A 16431-nucleotide genomic window follows, 5' to 3' on the forward strand; every position below is an offset into this window, starting at 1 on the left:
TAATCTCTCGTGTTGGTGCCTCAGTCGCCCTGCTTTTGTTATTGATTACTAATAGAGATGTATATCGTTAGGATTTTATCGATACCAAAATCAATATCCATATTCCCAATCGATACCGGTCTTTATCGGTGTTCTTATCGGTAGTTTATGTAATTTGTGTAAATAAATACAAATTTTATCAGCATTTTTATTAACACAATAGGTTGTGCACCAGCAACATCATGATGTAACATCTCACAGCAGGGAAGTATTTTATCAATATATATATATATATATATATATATATATATAGAGTCAAGGTTTCTGTGGTTTATCCGTTAAACAGTGCTCAATACCTAGGCAGAGCGGAATATATGCATGGTCAGGAAAAAACACAGAGGCTATTTCATCCCTACAAGCCTGTTTCGCAGGTTTCCCTGCTCTTCAGGGGATTTCCCCTGAAGAGCAAGGAAACAAGCTTGTAGGGATGAAACAATCTCTTAGCTTTTTTCCTGACCTAATGTATATATATATACTTATATATATATATATATATATATATATATATATATATATATATATATATATATATATATATATACCGGTATACAGTATAAAACCTATTCATATATATATTAACATAATGGATATGCAATTAATAATTATTATAATTGTTACTACCGTCACAACCTCCTGAAGGGCGTGCACGGTGCAAACTCCATGCAAATATTGATACAGTCAGGTCAATTACCGTAATTTCCGGGCTGTAGAGCACACTGGTATTTAAGCCGCACTTACCAAATTTTAGAAGAAATAAATATTTTTACATATATTATCCGCACTGAACCATATATATACCGATAAAACATATATTGTAATTGTTTATTTACTTACCTTAATTGGAGTAAAGCATGGTGGCCGAAAGATCGCAATACCTGTGCTTGCTGTTACAGCGCATACTGCTAGAAAAAACAAAAAGGAGGATATCAGAGGAAGAAAAAGTTGCTGTACATCTAAAAAACAAAAGAGCCAAAACTCTAATAAATATTGGTCCGGCGTATTCAAGATGCAGGGCATTGCGGGCCAGTCTTAGACTTAGACTTAGACTTCCTTTTTATTGTGATTCAAATTTGAACTTTACAGCACAGATAAGAACGAAATTTTGTTACATAAACTCATGGTAGTGCAAGATAAAAAAGCAATAAGGTGCATATATAAATAAATAAATATATATAAATAATATATATAATATATATATACATATATATAAAATGAATAAATATATATAAATATATATAAATAAATAAATAGATTACTGTACAGATAAATATATTGCACTTTTTCACATGCGTCCACGTTTATGGATGTATGTTATATTGTCTTTTTTATTCCAGCGAGTTAATCCATTTTGGGGGGAGTTGAGGGGATGATTTAATTATGATGCGTTCAAGAGTCTTACGGCTTGAGGGAAGAAGCTGTTACAGAACCTGGAGGTTCTGCTTCGGAGGCTGCGGAACCTCTTTCTAGAGTCCAGCAGTGAAAACAGTCCTTGGTGGGGGTGGGAGGAGTCTTTGCAGATTTTCTGAGCCCTGGTCAGGCAGCGGCTTTTTGCGATTTCCTGTATAGGAGGAAGAGGAGTCCTGATGATCTTTTCCGCAGTCCTCACCACTCTCTGGAGAGACTTCCAGTCTGAGGCACTGCAGGCTCCAGTCCAGACAGAGATGCTGTTGGTCAGCAGGCTCTCTATAGTGCCTCTGTAGAATGTGGTGAGAATGGGGGGAGGGAGCTGTGCTCTTTTCATCCGACGCAAAAAGTGCATGCGCTGCTGAGCTCTTTTTACAAGAGCTCCAGTGTGTAGGGACCAGGTTATATTGTCAGTTATCTGCTCCCCCAGGAACTTGGTGCTGCTTACTTTCTCCACCGCTGTTCCGTTGATGTAGAGTGGAGCGTGGCTGGACTGGTGCTTCCTGAAGTCAACGATGATCTCCTTGGTCTTGTTGACATTCACTTGGACTAACTTTGGCTATTTTCCTTCTGGACAGGTAATCTAATCTTTCTTTTTCCTATATTTTGTGTGTATCCTGTTGCGTTACCGATAGTCACACGATTGCTGTTCCGTGTATCGCATACTTGCCAACCTTGAGACCTCCAATTTCGGGAGGTGGGGGGTGGGGGGTGGGTGCGGGGGGCGTGGTTGGGGCGGGGGCGTGGTTAAGAGGGGAGGAGTATATTTACAGCTAGAATTCACCAAGTCAAGTATTTCTCATATATATATATATATATATATATATATATATATATATATATATATATATATATATATATATATATATCCCCGCGACCCCGAAGGGAATAAGCGGTAGTAAATGGATGGATGGATGGATGGATATATATATATATATATATATATATATATATATATATATATATATATATATATATATATATATATATATATATATATATATAAAAGAAATACTTGAATTTCAGTGTTCATTTATTTACACATATACACACACATAACACCCATCTACTCATTGTTGAGTTAAGGGTTGAATTGTCCATCCTTGTTCTATTCTCTGTCACTATCTTTCTAACCATGCTGAACACCCTCTCTGATTATGCATTGCTGTGTGGCACGCACAAAAGTGCTTTCATCAAATGCACTAGATGGCAGTATTGTCCTGTTTAAGAGTGTCACAACATTGCTGTTTACGGCAGACAGACTGCTTTACTGTAGACGTTCTTTATATTGTGGGAAAGCGGACTCAGGTCCGCATGGAGCTGGAGGGGGCGTGGCCTCCAGCTCCGCCTGAATTTCGGGAGATTTTCGGGAGAAAATTTGTCCCGGGAGGTTTTCGGGAGAGGCGCTGAATTTCGGGAGTCTCCCGGAAAATCCGGGAGGGTTGGCAAGTATGGTGTATCGTAAGCAGAGACGTAGTTTGTCGTGTAGAACAAAAGGCCTAATCATGCCATAGCAGTGCCCGTAATGTCATTCAGTACACATAAACTGCACACAACTTGTATAATATACTATTTTTATGTGCTGAGTATTTCATAATTAGGTTAAAAAAAATCCCGTCCCTTTGACGACGGCATTTATTTTCTGCAACCAAATACGAACCAAGGGATCCTTCGATGCAACTTCAGACTGTCCACAACCTGTGTTTATGTTGCATGCCTATTTGAGTGATGAACCGAAAGTCAGGGTTGACAGCCATCGACGTGTATATGTGTCTGTGTCGTGTGTGTATAATATACATAAAAAGACCAAGTAATTATTTAAAATGTTCACTTTTTTCAGTGGATTTTTTTTAATTTTTATTAAGGATCCCCATTAGCTGGTTGCCACAACAACCCACTAGTCTTCCTGGGGTCCACAAACTCAATACAATTAAAAGTAAAAGCATATAATTATAACTACACAATACAGAAAAAAATAAAAGCATCAACAAGCAAACAATTTACAGTCACAGAATAATAATTATCATATAAATATAACTACACAATACAAAACCAAACCAAAATCATCAACAAGCAAACTAATCTATAGACTCAGATAAAATATTATTTTCCTTTTATAAACCTGTTTACTTTCAATGCCGGTGAGAATTCGAGGCAGGTTATTCCAGAGCGATACAGATCTATGAATAAAAGATTTCCGCAAATTAATATTGGTCTGTGGATTACTGGATCGCTTAGTGTACCGTCGGGTTGATGAAGCACGCCTTAGTGGCGGTCGTGGGTTAAGTGGCATTCACTTCAAACTGACACTAACTCTAATGTGCATGTGTAACTTTGGGAACTAGGAGGAAATATTGTTGTGTACAAACTTTAGGGAGGTGTTGCTTCCTTAGTCGTGATTATTCCAAGCTGATAATCATCTACCCGTGCGTAGCAGCGACACTTGAACTGAATGTGACAGTGTGTCATCTTGATAGAAAAAAAAAATACAGAAAGCAGTATTAGTCCGGAATCTTAACAGTCTTCCTGGAGAAAAAAAACGGTCAAAGATATACAGTACAGGCCAAAAGTTTGGACACACTTTCTTCTCATTCAATGCGTTTTCTTTATTTTCATGACTATTTACATTGTAGATTGTCACTGAAGGCATCAAAACTATGAATGAACACATGTGGAGTTATGTACTTAACAGAAAAAGGTGAATAAACTAAAAACATGTTTTATATTGTAGTTTCTTCAAAATAGCCACCCTTTGCTCTGACTACTGCTTTGCACACTCTTGGCATTCTCTCGATGAGCTTCAAGCATACCTGTGAAGTGAAAACCATTTCAGGTGACTACCTCTTGAAGCTCATCAAGAGAATGCCAAGAGTGTGCAAAGCAGTAATCAGCGCAAAGGGTGGCTCTTTTGAAGAAACTAGAATATAAAACATGTTTTCAGTTATTTCACTTTTATTTGTTAAGTACATAACTCCACGTGTGTTCATTCATAGTTTTGATGCCTTCAGTGACAATCTACAATGTAAATAATCATAAAAATACAGAAAATGCATTGAATGAGAAGGTGTGTCCAAACTTTTGGCCTTTCTGTACATCAGGGTTCATCAAACTACGGCCGGATCCGGCCCCCAAGTGTCCAAAATCCGGCCCACGGGAAGTCCCAAGTTAAAAAAAAAAAGTTTTTTTTTGTTTTTTTTAATTTTATCTTTTTTTTCTAATCCATTTTATTCCGCTTGTTACTCTCGGTGTCTCCTAGCCGCTCAGGCAAATCATATTGTCTAAAGATGAATTTTCCCATCGATAACGTGACAATGGTAAATGTTGATGAACATCAATGTTAATTGATGTTAAATGACAAAACGGATTAACTCGCTGGACTATAAAGACAATATATATATATATACATATATATATATATATATATATATATATATATATATATATATATATATATATATATATATATATATATATATATACAGCCCGGCCCCCGGCCAAATTTTTTTAACCCAATGCGGCCCCCGAGTCAAAAAGTTTGGGGACCCCTGCTGTACATCCTGAATTTCGACAGCAAAAAAAGCCACCGTGGGGCCAAATAAAGATTCAAGTGCCAGCACTTTGATAAAGAAAGTGACAAATTATTGAATTCAAGTAAGAAGTTATAGCAAAGTTCAAAGTTTAAATATTAATTTATCCATATCATTTGTCATTTATTGTGTATCGTTATCTGCATGTAGGATTATATTAATTCTCTGTAAAATAGGTTTTGTGTAAATATTTTTGGGTGTCTGGAACAGATTAATTGGATGTGTGTTATTTCTTACCATTTGGTTGAACAAAAAACAAAATACTACAGTATCTACACTAGTGAGTGTTTGGGCAGAGGAGAAAACATGACAAAATATGCTCCCAAAAAAAATCACATTTTATGGAAGTAGAGAATTAAATTCTCTGAGATGAGGCTCAAGGTGCCACATTTTGAAAACCCTAAAAAAAAAAAACGCATATAAGCAAAAACAGATAACATTTCCATGCTAATTTTGATACAGTCAGGTCCATCCATCCATCCATCTTCTTCCGCTTATCCGAGGTCGGGTCGCGGGGGCAGCAGCCTAAGCATGGAAGCCCAGACTTTTCTCTCCCCAGCCACTTCGTCCAGCTCTTCTCGGGAGATCCCTAGGCGTTCCCAGGCCAGCCGGGAGACATAGTCTTCCCAACGTGTCCTGGGTCTTCCCCGTGGCCTCCTACCTGTCGGACGTGCCCTACAGTCAGGTCAATTACTGTAATTTCCGGGCTATAGAGTGCACTGGTATTTAAGCCGCACCTACCAAATTTTAGAAGAAATCAATATTTTTAGATATATTATCCTAACCAAACTATGAACCGCAGATATATACAGGTAGAGAAGATATTGTAATTGTTTATTTATATACCTTGATTGATTTCCAAAAAAAAAAACACGGCAGTAGAACAGCTGATTAAAGAAAACAGAAGTCATCGTAGCTGCGGACGCTAGCTCTCCAATCAGCTAAACAGACCGTTAGCAAAGAAAAATACATAAATTAGCTGCACCGTTTCTTAAGCAGCAGGGTTCAAAGTGTTGGGAAAAAGTAGCGGCTCATAGTCCGGAAAATACGGTAGTATTTCAGAACTTAACTGTCGTATGTTCTAACATGACCTTTGACTTCCACTGCCTCAAGCATCTTGGCCACAGTTTCGGATGCACTGCTGTTATTTATGTATAAAGTCACACCTCAAGTGAGCTCTTAAGAATTTTAAACAACCAAAATAGTTTCATTTTGACTCTGATTGAGCGAATAACTTTGCCGCTAAGGTCCAACTGACAGAACAATAACACACAGGAACTATTGCAACACACGCAGCAGCTATGTAGACACTTAACCACAATCGCCAAACTGAGTTCACCGCTTAATTACGTTGTAAGAAAACAGGACTTGACCCCAAATTGCTTTTTCTACCACTTTCAGTAATGACTGCAGTCGTCATGGTGTTCATGGATTTCTGTGTTGTTGTTTGTGTTCTGTAATGTTGTTTCCTAATGTAACATTACAGGTGTATTGTGTTCGTCCTGGTCCCCCTTTGCACAAAAAGAGAAGTTGTCAGGTCAGCAAAATTGTTACCAGGTCAACAGCCCCACACTCAAAGGTTAGAGAAAAATGAGTCCCCAAAAAAGGAACCCCTGACAGCCTCCAACAACAAAAGGTGGTGATGGTAAGTGTGTGGTGTGAGATCACACCTACCTACCTGCTAGTACTCTTGACACAATCATTAAGTGACAAGATTTCACATAGGGCCTGATCTCCTAAAGCAGGGTGTCGAAACTACGGCCTACAAGCCAAATGCGGCCCACCGGCATCTTCAGTCTGGCTCACTGGTTCCAGGTCTAATATGAAATCAGGCCGTGGCATTACTCAAAATTAGTTCAAATTTCTCAACAGTCTGATGCGTCAAATATGCCACCACTTTGTTGACAACTTTGGTAACTTTTGGTCAAAGACCACCACGAGCATAGCATCAATGTATGTGATCCACTCCAAACAACCTTTCCCATTCATGGTGCAAATAAACTAAACCAATAGGCAATTTATATACAGTACAGGTCAAAGGTTTGGACACACCTTCTCATTCTATGCGTTTTCTTTATTTTAATGACTATTTACATTGTAGATTGTCACTGAAGGCATCACAACTATGAATGAACACATGTGGAGTTATGTACTTAACAAAAAAAGGTAAAATAACTGAAAACATGTTTTATATTCTACTTTCTTCAAAATAGCCACCATTTGCTCTGATTACTGTTTTGCACACTATTGACATTCTCTCTATGAGCTTTAAGAGGTGCCTGAAACCTGAAAGGGTTTTCACTTCACAAGCGTCATAGTTTTGATGCCTTCAGTGACAATCTACAATGTAAATAGTCATGAAAATAAAGAAAACGCATTGAAATGAGAAGGTGTGTCCAAACTGTTGGCCTGTACTGTGTATATATATATATAAATATATATATATATATACATACACATACACATACACATATACATACAGCCCAAAATGTTTTAGCCCAATACGGCCCCCAAGTCAAAAAGATTTGACACTCATGCACAGAATATTGTCTCTCTTAAATACCGACTCCAATTCAGCTAGTGTATGTCTTCATCTATATGCAGATTTATGCAAATATAATTATTTGGCGCTCGCAATATGAAACTATTTTGGGTCCGCTGCTTTGTCTCTATATTAAGCACATTAGAAACTTTAGTGCAAATTGACACAGTTAACGGTTGTGTGAAAGCAGGCGATCGCGCTGCAAAGACAGACGATGGTAAGAGAATCCTCCATGTGTGTCAACATATTTGGATTGTCAGAAATAAAAATATTAGACATATCGTCTGTTCAGCAATGCCATTTTATAACTTCCTAACTGCTGGGTGGCTCAAGGGGCTGATTAAAACAATTGGCTTGTTTTGGTGTCTGCTGGTGGGTTTTTTTTATCGTGTTTGCTTTTTTCATGTAGGAGGTGTATTGCTAATATATCTCCTATATGAAAAAAATATATTGCAACATGCATTTTCTTGGATTTGGATCATTCAAGAGGCACCATCACAAGCACACATTTGGCGTACTAAAAATAGGCACAGTTGTCAAGATCGCGCTTCAATATTTGAACTGTTTTTAGCTTTTAACTTTTTGAGCTGTTTTTAACTTTTAAACTGTTTTTTATCTAACAAACTGTTCTTAGGGTAATTTATATTTGCTTTTTAAATGTGTATTTTTATTTCTGTTTTAAAAGTTATTTTTTAGTCTGTCCTTTGCCTCTATTTCTTTGTGGTGTACAGCCCTTTGTTTTTCAACTGTGCTTGTTTTTAAAGGGTTTTATAAATAAAGTTGGTATGGTATGGTATGGTAATATAGCCCAGAAAAGGAGGCCGAGTTCATATTTGTGGGCTGTATGTTCAACAACATACCGCCAAAGGTTGGACCCTAGGATGCCATAAATGTGGAGGGAAATGAGTGTCTACATGTTTGTAGACGGTAGTACACACAAAATACTCATTTAAATAGGGTGGTCTGCACAACTTTTGCACTTGTTATCAATTGTACATGTAGTCTTAATAATAATTTGCACACACTATTTAGCACTTGTTATTTGTATCTTAGTAGATCAGGCCCTGAGTGTCTTGTACTGTTAGGTTTTTCTAGATTTGTTTTACCTTTTCTGCTGACATTATGATTTTTTTCTCATAACATCAAGTTTTCCTTGTGACTTTATTATTTTTTAACTATATTCTTTTTATAACGTTTCATTTAAAATATTACAACCTCAGTTTTGTAACTCGACAACTTTTTCCCCGTAATATTCAGTTATTTCTGTAGCATTGCAAACTTATTTTCAAGACTTAACTGGGGTCAAAGGTCAAATCAATGCTGTTCTTTGTTAATGTGCATACATGTCTCGTTGTTTTGTTGGATGTTCCCCTTTTTCTCAGGTTAAGTTGCCACTCTCCAAAGAGATATTGAAGTGCAAGACCTGCGTGGGTGTCATCTTTTACCCCTGCTGACTGTTAGGTAACCAATGAAGTGGACTTGAACTGCACCTTTACAGTAGTCGTTAAAAAGCTTTTTCAAGCTGTCTGCTAAATAATAAAAATGTCATATGTAGACACACTGACTAACATAGGCAGTCCTGCAGCGCTTGGCTTGTCTATGTTTTCTTGTTATGGCTAGCTGTTTGCACACTGAGAAACTATGTATTACATCTGCAACATTTGCAGCCTGGTTTTCATGTCCTAATAACACCAACCCAATAACATTTAGGGAGTTATCTCATAAACACTAAATCGTAGCAACGTCAAAGACTTAGGTAAAAACTGTATAGTCTAAAAAAAAATTTTTTTTTTTCAAAAATGTTTTTTTTTTTTTCAAATGTTCATGCAGTATGTATTTCATAATGCTATCATTGACTTTTATGTATCACAGAGCATATCCAATTATGTGTGGAAATCAAAAGCCATCAAGACAGTCTTTGCAGGTTTTGATTGACGGTCGAAGAGCTTTTCAGATCTCCACCCCCTCAACGTCACAAGTGTATATCTCGGCTGTCTGAGCTCCGCTTTTAGGTGACTCCTCCAGGCGGGCAGGCACCTCGCATTCATGTGAGTACATGAAGGCAACACAAGAGCTCAAACTCCAAAAAAAAGGATGCTTGAGGAAACAGGCAACACATTTTTAAATTATAGCCTTGCATAGCTTTGAGTTGGGATTTTTACATTTTATTTTCCCTAAGTGAGTTTAACTTGAGTTTGTTTTTGTTTTTTTTCCACAAATGACCTCCCGGGTGCTCGGGGTCATGGTCATGCTTTTTGGCATCCTGAATGTGACCTCTCATGAGGCGTTCAGGTGTCCGGAAATCTGCTGCTGCACTGCCTTCAGCTTCCAGTGCAGCAATTTCACTCAGCTGACCACCAAGAATCAGACATCATTTGGGTCCATACTGTAAGTATTGCAGCCTCTGTGAGTCTCATGGTTCCTCTTATGGTTACTCATACAGATTATGTCGCTCTTCATTATGTTACAGGGAGGTCAGATATCTGGATTTAAAGGAAGTTCCATCCCATGCCTTCTCAGGGCTGAGCGGCATAAGAAAAATGTAAGTTCTTCATTATCCAGTATCCAAATAGTTAAATATTTTGAATATATGGACTAAGATTGTTTTCTGTGACCTCTATCGAAAGAAACGGATGATTGCTGCTTGGCAACATGTGCAACAATAGTTACTGATAACATTACAATACGCCTTGCAACAGTATCAGGAAACACGAGGTCACTTTAATTAGGGGGTCATGACATTAACAACCGATAAGGCAAATACAGTATGTTTTCATAAATAGACACTAAATAATAACATTTGTCGCTGACTTAATGTAATGATCTTTGGTATAGTTCCTACTGGAATCAAATATCTAATTAGAATACTTCATTTGACATAATGCAGTCATTGGCCACAGCATTAGGTACACCTGCACACTAAATTACTGTTGTGGGTGTCGGATTGTCCCAAAATTGAATAATCTATCAAAATGGTGTTGAACTGCATTGCATTGTATATAATAGACAGGATTGCATACCACTAAAATACAACATATATTGTGACATTAATAGTAGCGCTGTACAATTATTAGGGGTTTTCTTTTCAGAATATTCACATTTTTGCATTTTGATAAATCGCAGTAAATTACTTGTGTGCATAATTTAAATTAACTTTAAAAAGCACCCCTATTTTTTTACACAAATTAAATTTTATCATTCGAATTTTAAACAGGAAAATTTGTTTAGTGTTTTACTTGAATCCACTTACCGTATTTTCCGGACCATAGTGCGCACCGCCGACGAATGGTCTATTTTTGATCTTTTTTCATATATAAGGCATATATAATGATGGGCGCATTAAAGGAGTCTTTTTTTTTTTTTTTTTTTCTAAATTGAAAACACTTCCTTGTGGTCTACATCAGTGGTCCCCAACCACCGGTACCGGTCCGTGGATTGATTGGTACCGGGCCGCACAAGAAATTAAAAAAATAAAATAAAATAAAAATATTTTTTATTTTATTTATTAAATCAACATAAAAAACACAAGATACACTTACAATTAGTGCACCAACCCAAAAAAGCTCTCTCCCCCATTTACAATCATTCACACTCATTCACACAAAAGGGTTGTTTCTTTCTGTTATTAATATTCTGGTTCCTACATTATATATCAATATATATCAATACAGTCTGCAGGGATACAGTCCGTAAGCACATGATTGTATTTCTTTATGACAAAAAAAATTTAAAATTTAAAATAAAAATACCATACACCCACATTTTCAAGCGTTGACCGGTCCGCAGCTACACAAAGGTTGGGGACCTCTGGTCTACACAACATGTAAAGGTGGTTCTTTGGTCAAAATGTTGCATAGTTTATGTTTTACAGATCATCTTCAAGCCGCTTTCTGACAGTCGCTTCCGGATGCGCCGTTTTGTGGGCGGTCTTATTTACGTGGCTCACCTTCTCTCCGCCATCTTTGTTGTAGCGGTGTAGCGTGCAAGGACGGGAGTGGAAGAAGTGTCAAAAGATGGAACTAACTGTTTTCATGACATTCAGACTTTACTTAAATCAATAACAGAAACAACAACACCGGAAACATGTCCCGTGAAAAACTCTTTGCTCGGAACTCTAATAACTAAACTTCTTTGGGTGAATAATATAAACTCACTAGACCGGTATGTTTTAGCGCTTTCATGGAGAGTTCACTGACAGATATAAGTAAGAACTTTACACTACTATATAATAGAAATTGCAACAGCAAAGGATGAATGTCCCATAACAAGAAGATAGAAAAAAAGAAGAAGCTTATCCACTAAGGTGTCGGCGCGTACTACAAAGGCGGAAGCGCATAATTGTTCAGGATTTATGCAGATCCCAAATACAGATCAGCAGGTACCAGAAGGTAAGAAAAGTTGCCATTGCATAATATTGCGAAACAAAACGCCAGATAATATGTCTTACCTTATACACACACCATAATAATACTCGTATGTTGAAGCACATCAGCCTACACTTATCTCTTATGTTTGACTGCCATCTACTGATCACACTTATTACACATGTACCAAATAAAATTACTTCGAGGTGGGTAAGCTCAACCAAACGTATTCCTTACATTAGGCGCACCGGGTTTTAAGGCACACTGTCAAGTTTTGAGGGGGGAAAAAGGATTTTAAGTGCGCCTTATAGTCCAGAAAATTAGGTAATTTATTTGCTCAAAACCTTAAGTTGGGTTTATTATGAAGTAATTAACCACATTCAAGGTAAAAGAACATGTGTCGTCAAAAATAAACTACGCAATTTATCTGTGTTTATGCATGATTTATCCTATAATGTTCTGTGACTTAAGTGTTAACTTTGACTGTGATAATTGTTTGTTCTCTGATTAGTGTGATTAACACTACTAATATGTATTTTTTCCATACAGCTCTTACATTGTTGGCTTCATTTGATTGCGCGGGTGTAACAAATGTTGCAGCCAGTGGTATTTGTGTTAGTGTGATGTGCAATAGCTATTCAGGTGAAATGTGTTTGTTTACCACAACGATATTCATTTAAATACGTTTTTTTATCCCAAATTATTTGTTCAAATAATTATATAGTATGTATGGATACAATAGAAACATATACAGGGTGTCCATAAAGTATCATTACACTTTAACACATTTGTTACAAAAGTGTATAAATGGACAGATCTGTGAACGTCGGAAATTACGTTTTTTATCGCCTCAGCAATCTGCTCAATGTGAGTATTTTGACAAAAAGAAGAATGCAAAGTTGCTCTGCACACAACTGAAGATGGAGTTCTTTATTCAAAGAAACCCACTGGTGCTTTAGTATCCCAATGGATTACAATATCGTTTTAAAAGTCTCTGATATGTGCTGGACAGAAAAGTATTAATATCATAAACTTTAATAACCTCTAAATACATTAAACACATCTGAAAAACATATGTCATCATTGATTTACTATTTATTTATTTGTTCAATATAACGTCTTTAAATTGTAAAGCGAGTTAGTGAACACGATATGCTATCACATAACACATACATAATTTTTTTATTTATTATTTTGCAATGATGGTAAATAATCATATTATCTCATTTTGGTACAGTACTGTGATTGGTAAACCCTTTTAAATTAAAGCTAAGCATCTCTACTCCAATCCTAGGTTCAGTGTTTTATTTCCAACCCATTGCAGCTGTGCAGAGAGACACATAAAAACTCTGTCATGGTGTAAAAAGGCAAAATGATAACAAAACAGCCACTGTTCATATACTTCTTAATTTGGCTTTACTGTTTGTCAACATGTCTTTTTCCGTTGAAGGAGCAGATATGAAACGGTTTGTTTGCTTCGAGCGAAAACTTGGACACGGCTCCTTTCCTCCTCAGGGACGAGCCTTATCAGCATTGGATACTTCCAGTACTTGCCTGATGAATGATGGGTTCACCATGTTCAGATAACTCGAAAAGAAAAAAATATATACTATTGTAAGGTAGCAGCCAGCAAGAAAAATTTTTTTCATTTGGCATTCACTATTGGGGAAAAAAACATCTATTAACATAGTTGGCATGTGAGGTGTTTAAGCTGGTCCCCTAATAATAATATATCTGGTGGTTGCCATGGCAATGACTTATTTTAAGATAGAATTAGATATATTTTGCTTTAAATCAGGGATCTTGAACTCACAGCCCATGCGATCATATTGTGGCATGCTATCTACTCTACCTACCTACGCCAGAGGTGTCAAACATACGGCCCAAGGGCATCAGTTTGCTAAATATAAAACTGAGCTGCATTTTTTTCCTAATGAAAGAAACTGTGGCTGCCATCAGGTGGCGACAGTATCGACGCACAATACCTTCTTTCATTGTATATTATCCACGCAATGGATAAAATTACGAAACGGTAAGATGCAAACACTTACTGTAAGTCAACTTGACCATCATCTTTGTTGTTAGAGTTCCATGCAGCGTTTGCAATTGGTTGAATGCACAAGCGCACCCTGAACTCCATTGTAAAACTGTGTGTTTCTATATTTGTTGTGTTGTATTTTATATTAAGATTAAATCTACTTTTTACTCATTGGTTAGGTTTTTACAAAACCCAAAACCGGTGAAGTCGGCACGTTGTGTAAATCGTAAATAAAAACAGAATGCAATGATTTGTAAATCATTTTCAACTTATATTCAATTGAATAGACTGCAAAGACAAGTTATTTAATGTTCGAAATGAGAAACTACATATTTTTTGCAAATAATCATTAACTTGGAATTTAATGGCAGCAACACATTGCAAAAATGTTGGCACAAGGGCATTTTTACCACTGTGTTACATGGCCTTTTCTTTTAACAACACTCAGTAAACGTTTGGGAACTGAGGAGATTAATGTTAGAAGATTTTCAGATGGAATTCTTTCCCATTCTTGCTTGATGTACAGCTTAAGTTGTTCAACAGTCCAGGGTCTCCGTTGTGGTATTTTACGCTTCATAATGCGCCACATATTTTTAATGGGAGACAGGTCTGGACTACAGGCAGGCCAGTCTAGTACCCGCACTCTTTTACTTCGAAGCCACGCTGTTGTAACACATGCAGTGTTTCTGGGTGTTGTTGATAAATGGCTTTTGCTTTGCATAGTAGAGATTTAACTTGCACTTACAGATGTAGCAACAAACTGTAGTTACTGACAGTGGTTTTCTGAAGTTTTCCTGAAGGATATCACCATATGGTGATATCCTTTACACACTGATGTCGGTTTTTGATGTAGTACCGCCTGAGGGATCCAAGGTCACCGGCATTCAATGTTGGTTTTCGGCCTTGCCGCTTACCTGCAGTGATTTCTCCAGATTCTCTGAACCTTTAGATGATATTAAGGACCGTAGATGGTGAATTCTTAGCAATAGCTCGTTGAGAAATGTTGTTCTTAAACTGCTTGACAATTTGCTCACGCATTTGTTCACAAAGGGGTGACCCTCGCCCCATCCTTGTTTGTGAATGACTGAGCATTTCATGGAAGCTGCTTTTATACCCAATCATGGCACCCACTTGTTCCCAATTAGCCGGTTCACCTGTGGGATGTTTCAAATAAGTGTTTGATGAGCATTCCTCAACTTTCTCAGTCTTTTTGACACTTGTGCTAGTTTTTTTTAAACATGTTGCAGGCATCAAATTCCAAATGAGCTAATATTGGCAGAAATAACTAGGTTAACCAGTTTGAATATTAAGTATCTTGTCTTTGCAGTATTCAATTGAATATAAGTGGAAAAGGATTTACAAATCATTGTATTCTGTTTTTATGTACGATTTACACAACGGGCTAACTTCACTGGTTTTGTAGTTGTGTTACCTTGATTTCGGCTATGGTGTCATTTTAATAATTGGTTTATTTATATTATATTTGAATGATGATAAATGAATTTGTTGTGGCAGTTGCAGATTTCATCAATGCGGCGGTTTGAGGAAACACTCGATTGCTTTTCTAAACGTTTTCTAAACTGTCATCATGAGAATGCTGAATACCAATTTTTTTCCTCAGAATTTTCAACTAACTTGAATTGTTTTGCCAAGAGGAGTATTTGTAATATGTACATTTTCAGAATGTGCTTGTTCTATAAACAAGCACATTCTGAAGTTGTCTTTATTTTTAAGTTTTACTGCTATGATTTTCCTCCATGCGACCTCTGAGCTAAAATTAGTTTAACACCGCTGACATACACCATTTTTTTGTCTTGTTCCTCTCTGGTCCCCTGCCTGTCTTCTTTTTTCTTCTTCTTTTTTTCATCCCCTCCTGCTCCGGCCCAGCTGCGCCAAACACTTAATATATTAAAACATTTGATGAAGTCAACTACAAATAAGACAACAAGAGAAGTATCTCCCTCACTTCTCTTTTGTAATGTTAATCTGAACAGCAGATATGGAACCCACATCAACAATAGGATTTGCCCGAGCAGTTAGACAGGACAGATTAAAAAAATGGTATATATATATATATATATATATATATATATATATATATATATATATATATATATATATATATATATATATATATATATATAAATATAAAAATATACATACATACAGACATATATATATATATATATATATATATATATATATATATATATATATATATATATATATATATATATATATATATATATATATATATATATATATATATACACACACACACACATATGTATACACATATATATACGTGTATATATACACCTATATACATTAACATATATACATATAAATAACATATAATAGCTCGGTTGGTAGAGCGGCCGTGCCAGCAACTTGAGGCTTGCAGGTTCGATCCCCGCTTCCGCCATCCTAGTCACTGCCGTTGTGTCCTTGGGCAAG

The 16431-nt window shown here is 36.6% G+C and overlaps 1 protein-coding gene across 1 annotated transcript in view; it reads left to right on the top strand.

Moving 5' to 3' along the window:
• The first annotated feature begins 9649 nt into the window (after nucleotides 1-9649).
• LOC133605885 (lutropin-choriogonadotropic hormone receptor-like) overlaps nucleotides 9650-16431 on the top strand; it is a 57675-nt gene continuing 50893 nt past the window's right edge. Inside the window, exons 1-2 of the mRNA XM_061959248.2 lie at nucleotides 9650-9960; nucleotides 10043-10114. Coding sequence (XP_061815232.1) covers nucleotides 9791-9960; nucleotides 10043-10114 — 242 coding nt within the window. The 5' untranslated portion in view covers nucleotides 9650-9790. The remainder of the gene's footprint in view (nucleotides 9961-10042; nucleotides 10115-16431) is intronic.

The sequence above is a fragment of the Nerophis lumbriciformis genome, linkage group LG02, assembly GCF_033978685.3.
Source record: "Nerophis lumbriciformis linkage group LG02, RoL_Nlum_v2.1, whole genome shotgun sequence".
NCBI classification, from domain to species: domain Eukaryota; kingdom Metazoa; phylum Chordata; class Actinopteri; order Syngnathiformes; family Syngnathidae; genus Nerophis; species Nerophis lumbriciformis.